The 6567-nt window shown below is 33.2% G+C and overlaps 1 protein-coding gene across 1 annotated transcript; it reads left to right on the top strand.

The window, feature by feature from the left end:
* Positions 1–1143: 1143 nt before the first annotated feature.
* On the top strand, positions 1144–3862 carry LOC112276984 (peroxidase N1-like). Its single transcript, XM_024508862.3, has 2 exons — positions 1144–3253; positions 3593–3862. The coding sequence occupies exons 1-2, from the start codon at positions 3038–3040 to the stop codon at positions 3701–3703; spliced, it is 327 nt and encodes a 108-aa protein (XP_024364630.1). The 5' UTR covers positions 1144–3037; the 3' UTR covers positions 3704–3862.
* Positions 3863–6567: the final 2705 nt, after the last annotated feature.

The raw sequence follows: 6567 nt of genomic DNA, 5'->3' as shown, positions 1-6567 counted from the left end.
TAATCCAACCAAAAAATTAGATTTATAACAAACTTGTATAAAAGATGTAATATAATAGATAAGAATAACATAAATATTACTTAAAAGTGATAGAAAAGAATATAAAGATAATCTAATTATAAAAAATTCTATAAATTATATTTAGAATTTAAATTCTTTAAAGGAAGATGAATATATATATTAAAATTATAAATATTTTATAAATAATTATTTCATAATAATAAAGACTTTTTATGAATTAAAAAAAATACAAAAATATAGCAAAGTTGCCATCGCTAATGAATAAAAAAATCAACACTAAAATAATAGTTATTGAAAAAAGTTGGAATTCTAAAATTTTTTCATCTTATAATTATAAGGCGTATATTTGATTTTAAAAGATTTTATTTGAAAAAAAGGTAATAAATATTATATACCATTAAATATCAATATATATATGTATATATATTTAATAAACCAATTATTATAAGAATGATAATTCATTTTATTTTATTTATTGATGCAAGGACTTAATCTTCAAATTAAACATCAAGTGAGGATTATTTTTTTATTAAGAACAAGTAATTGAGATGGATATAATTATTTGGATGTCATGGCTATAAATGTTGCTAAACAACTCAAATAATATTGTGACATTATTCAATATTTAAATGGTATAAAACTCTCAAATAGAGCCACAAAACATATGAAGATCCAAATTACTTATAAGCATTGATCATAAAAAATTATAAGAGGTTTTATATATTATTATGAAAGAATTAGGATTTTCTCAAAGAATTGTTGGAGAATAAGATGTATCTAAAATCTTGTTATATTAATAAGTTCATATACAAAGATCCCATTAGAATTTTTAATTGCCAAATTATTATTGTTTGTATATTCATCTTTACCTTTCTAATACAGTATTGTGCTTCATTGTTCTGTAGGCAAATCATTCCCATGTTGCCGCCATTTTCGAATTTAACTATATGTTGAAACTCATTTCTGAGGTTTTTGATGCCTTCACATGTGAAATCCCATCTCGCATGTGTATGAAAATATATATATATATATATATATATATAGATATAAATTTATTTATTTATTTGTGCTATGTGATGCAATGACACTGTTGTCAACTAGTGACATTCCATCAGCAGTACTACCAGATCTGGTAGTACACATTCATAACCGGCAACCTCGACGTCTTGATTCTCGACGTACTCCACAACTTTGTCTTCATTTCTAAGGGTTTATGTTGACTACAGATGGACGCAGCCAAACTGAACACCATAGCCAGCTCAGATGAAGGCTAACGACGGAGAGTTTGGGCACAACATAATATATAATCCCTTTATGTAATACATAATTGCTACTTTGCATATATATTGTACAATTCCTAGAGTATAACCGCAGTGGATTATGAGCTCAATGTGTTAGCTGGCGGATAGTTTCAGCGAGCTTCAACCACACGATGAAAAAGGGCCTTTCCTTCGGGTAATGAGATCGATCTGCCTTGCGCGTGGGTGGAAAATTTTCATACGACAGCTCAGCGCCAGGCTAGCCAAGAACAAATTGCGACATTAGTGAACAGTCCGCGTGTACAAAAGTTTGGAGTTCGAAATTTTGCATTTGTGGAGAAACAGGCAGTTGGGGCTATGGTACCATATCGATGTCCGGCGTTTTCCTTTGCAGCGGCGTTGGATCTAGAGCCAGGTCTCCTACAGTCTCCGACGCTGGGTCCGATCTACCTTGGATTTGTTTTATTGTACTGCATAATTTGACGCTGCGTGAGCTGCTTGATCCTCGGCCATTAGTCTAGGTCCCTCCCATCGTTGTAAAACAGTCGCGAATTTATCGCCCTCTTTCGGGACGGCGTCCATAAAACATATTCTTGTGCGATCTCGGCTGTCGGTACAGACTGTCGCGACTTGCCCCATGGATAGGTGAACTGGATGAATGATTGAAGCTAATGTCTTGCAACTATGTTACATATATTTATTTTCTATTCATTAGTGATCCCTTGTTATAAATAATTTATACGAGTGAGAAAACAGTGAATTCATACTTTTAATTAGTCAAAAACTCAAAAAAACTATCGACTTAATATCGAGAATGTATTTCGAAGTTGAGAAGTCACAATGTTGTTTTTCTGACGTTTTTCCATAAATTCATGACCTTCCAAGACATCAAAACATAAAACAATGTAACGAAAAGCCGACATCAATAACAATCCGTGATTACCTTTGAAAATGAGGGAAAGCAAACTGATGCAACACAAAAATAGTGTGCCAATTATATGAAGCAAGGAAAATGAACGTCGAAACTGAGTCTTGCAACATTCGATCTGAAACGAATTTTTAAAGCATATCACATCGAGTTTCTGCTCAGTTTGGTGGACAAATTCCAGATGCACTCAAATTAGCATCAATAATTACCACAAGTGGAAAAGGGCTGTGAAAATGATGAAGCTGTGCGCTGGAATCTGTGTCGCAGCGGCCATGAAAGGGTTCCTGGGATGCGATCTAAGCAGGGACTTATAGACAACAGGGCGCTGACCTTGGCTGAGACAAACACCCAGCGCATGTGCATTTAAAAACAAATTTTCCAATCAGTTGACTTGTGCTTGGAGTGGAACAAATCGACCTACGATACAGTGGATGGGTGATTGGTATCGCAGACTCAGGAACAGAAGATATTTCAACGTAATGCCAGATGCGAAGGAATGAATTTCATGGTTGTTGCCAACGCGCCAAAATTGTACTGCGTGCTAAACGTAGCGTAAAGACAGCTTCGAAGGCAAGCTCAAAAACAGACCCTGCAATTGGTAGATCGACACGGGCAGCTTCACTCGTGAGTTCCACTCGGGGCAGCTCCCATTCTTTTGGGAGAGGTTGCGTCCTCTCCGATCGAAGCATATAAACCAGCACTCAGGCTCCATTAGTAATTCATTCACTTGTTCAGTCCTTTTTATTGTGCTGATCCCGCCATTTGGAGATCCATCTTTCAGCCAGCTGCAGGCTGCCGGTGGGATTTCGCACTGAGCAGATAGTGCAGGATGGCGCACAAGAAGATGAGGTCTTCTCTTGTAGCTTTAGTACTAGTCGTAGCACTGGTGATGAGTGGGGTAGATGCCACGGTGAGGTACGGCTTCTACGACCATTCGTGTCCCAATGCGAAGCAAATCGTGTTCAAGGAAATTCAGAAAGCGTACGAGAAGAACACAGTTGCACTCGGAATTCTCCGTCTCATCTTCCATGACTGCTTCGTTCGGGTACGTAGGCAACTGATCATTTCTATAACCTGTCGGTTGCTCTTGATACAATACTGTGCCGCGGCGCATTGCAAAGATTGAGCTTAAATTAGTTTTACATGTTTCAATCTTTTCGTACGTGGGGCGCATTTCGAATCATCGTGGCTGCACAACATACATTGCAGCGGTAATAACCTGAATTCACATATGGGGATTAGGCTCATGAATCGAATTTTGTGAATCTTTCTGATACTAGTTAATACTGATATGTTTCATGTCTTTTTCGATGGCGGACATCGAGTCAAGCCCGATTCAGAGAAAACTGTAACATTGCTTTAATGAATCTCTTGATGGCTGCAGGGCTGCGACGCCTCCATCCTGTTGGCAGGAAACGACACAGAGAGAGCTGCCGTACAGAATGTCGGGATCCATGGCTTTGAAGCCTTCGACGCAGCCAAGGCCGCCGTCTAGGAAGCCTGTCCTGGAGTGGTATCATGCGCTGACATCCTCGCATTCGCTTCTCGCGACACCGTGATCTTGACCAAAGGAAAAGGCTGGGAGGTCCCCGCGGGACGTATGGACGGCAGCGTCTCGAATGTTTCGGATCCCCCGCTGAACCTGCCTCCTGCTACCTTCACGAGCCAGGAGCTCGTAAGTGTCTTTGCTTCTTAGGGTCTAACCGCTCAGCAGATGGTCGACCTCTCCGGTTGTCACACCATCGGAATCACCCAATGCATCCACCTGTGCGACAGGATCTTCACCACCATCGACCCCACCATGCCAAAGAGGATCCTTCTCTAACTGCAGCTCAAGTGCCCTTCCAACACCTCCGCCACTCCACTGCAGATCGACCGCTACACGTGCAACCTTTTCGACACCCAGGACTTCAGGAACATCGTCTGGGGCCGCGGCATAATGACCTCCGACCAAGATCTATTCAGGGACCCTGCAACGCGACCCTTTGTGGAGGCTGATCTGAAGAAGCGCAACTACCCATGTGTTTTGATCAGTGAGAATTTCATGACCACAACTTGATCAATTGTGGATTCGGTGTTTAGCAAACCAGATTATATACAACAGCCATGATACATATATCTATCTATCTATCTGTTTAGCCATCTACCTACGGTTCCTGTAATTCTATATCCAGATTAGATGAAGAAAAGGATTCAAATGAAAAGTGTTGAGTATAGCAGCCTTCCATTCGTCTGTATTTGATGATACATCACCACTAGCTTTGATCAATGCATCTTTTGTTTTGGGAACAAGTGCAATGGAATTTGTGGAGAGATTCCAGAGGATGTGTGATGTTAAATTCTGCAATGGTGAATTTTTGCATACCCATGTTGGTGAGCCTCAATGTGAGGCTGTTTTGTAAATGCAAGAGCCATTCACAGAATTGGTAGTAATGTGTAGAGAAACGGACATTTATCTTCTCCTCGGCATGGAAGCAGCGAAAAATGTTCTACCTAAAAAGAAAGCCGACTGCAAAAAGCACATAAAAGAAATTGTATGTAGATGAAAAACATGTTGGAAGGTGCACGTCAAATGAAAATGATAAATTTACACTAAAAAACACTTGGAATCCCAGAATAGGAATTTCATGACGATTTTCTCGACTGCATGTCTTTTGAAAAGAAAAAAGAAAAAAGAAAAAAAATAACACTGTTAGGGGAAAAATCCAGCATTAATCAAGGAAGAGCCTACTTTTTAAATAATAGGAAAAATATTGAATTCCAAGTGTAAAGAATATAAATGCATATATATATATATATATATATATATAAATATAAATATTTATATATTATTACAACATGTATTGTAAGAAAATCTTGTTAGATAATTAAATAAATACAAGAAGGAACAATCTCAGGACTTCACTGAAAGCTTTTTATACACAGTCATCAAATAAATGTTATCCAAAAAATTAAAATAGAGTTTAAAGATTTGTGTGATTAAAAAAAAAAAAAAAACATTGATTGATTATGAATTCTAGGTCAATTTGGGGTATATTATTTTTATTAAAACATATGACTAATGGAAATTAGTTGTGAACAATTGGTTTTAATACATGTAATTCTTTTTTCAAAAAAAAATATGTAGGCTTTTTCAAAATTAAAGGTAAGAGTTACAAGAAAATTTCATTTTTTACAAAAACGTATTTATAAATAATAATAAAAATATTAAAATGACACAAATTTAATTTTTAAAATAAAGCATTATTTTTTTAAAATAAAATATATGAATAAATACATAGATCAAGTGTATAAAATTTTAAACTTTTAAGTATGTTTTCAATTTAAATAATTTATATTTAATAGTATCAATTTATAATTTAAAATTAATAATATGGTTTGATTATTTAAAATTAATTATAAAATAAAAAACCATAATTTTAAATAATAAATCCATAAATAAATTAAAATTTTAAAAATTCATAAAAAAACATAAAAAATATTTTATACTATAGTAAACATAGTTTTTAAAAATATATTTAAATTTAAAAAAATATTATAAGCATCAATATCTTATACTTTAAAATTCAAGTTATTTATTTGTTCTTTTTTGTTTATCCAACTAGCCATATATCTATTTATGAATTTGTTTATATATTAGTAACTATTTGTATAAATTCATGCATTTGATAGGATTTTGAGTTATTTTTTTTAAATCTTCTTTATTTAAAATTTAAAAAGATTTATTATATTTATTTATTTAAAATCATTTTAAATAAAAAAATAGATATTTTTATTCATAATATTATTTAAATGAATAAATAAATTTATTCATTTGAAATTATTTCAAATATATATATATATATATATCTTTGGATTTTAATAAGAACTTATAAAATAAAATACATTATTTTTTATTTTAAGAAATATTGAATCTCTAAAATAAATAAATTTGACTTATTTTTTAAATAAAAAATTATGATTGATTATCTTCTAAAAAACAAACACAATACGATAAAATAGTTAGTGGTGTTATTTGAACCTATATAAAAACATTTCAACACTATGTATCTATGTATATATGTATGTATATATATATATATATATATATATTAAATTAAATTAATTTACCTTTATTTCAATCCATTGATCATTAAATTGAATGGAAACAACAACATTATCCAATGATAGGAATGTTAGTATAAATATTAAATTAAAAATTAAATTAGCAAGGTGCAATATGTCACAATAAATATTATTTTTTTTGTAATTGGATTAGTAATGATAAATATGTATATAAATAAAATACATTTATAGAAGTATAACTAATAAAATAACTCAAATTTATTAGCTATAATAAATAATAATAGCTTTATAATA

The sequence above is a fragment of the Physcomitrium patens genome, chromosome 24 (genome assembly GCF_059467195.1).
Source record: "Physcomitrium patens ecotype Gransden chromosome 24, ASM5946719v1, whole genome shotgun sequence".
Lineage (NCBI taxonomy): Eukaryota > Viridiplantae > Streptophyta > Bryopsida > Funariales > Funariaceae > Physcomitrium > Physcomitrium patens.
Note: the sequence above shows the minus strand (reverse complement) of the source record. Positions and strands in the feature narration are given on the sequence as shown.

What these genes read in the sequence shown, in the direction of transcription:
- LOC112276984 (XM_024508862.3), top strand. Translation starts at nt 3,038, where the DNA reads ATGGCGCACAAGAAGATGAGGTCTTCTCTTGTAGCTTTAGTACTAGTC. An exon ending in TCCATGACTGCTTCGTTCGG is followed by an intron (nt 3,254 to 3,592) that starts GTACGTAGGCAA and finishes TGATGGCTGCAG; the next exon opens with GGCTGCGACGCCTCCATCCT.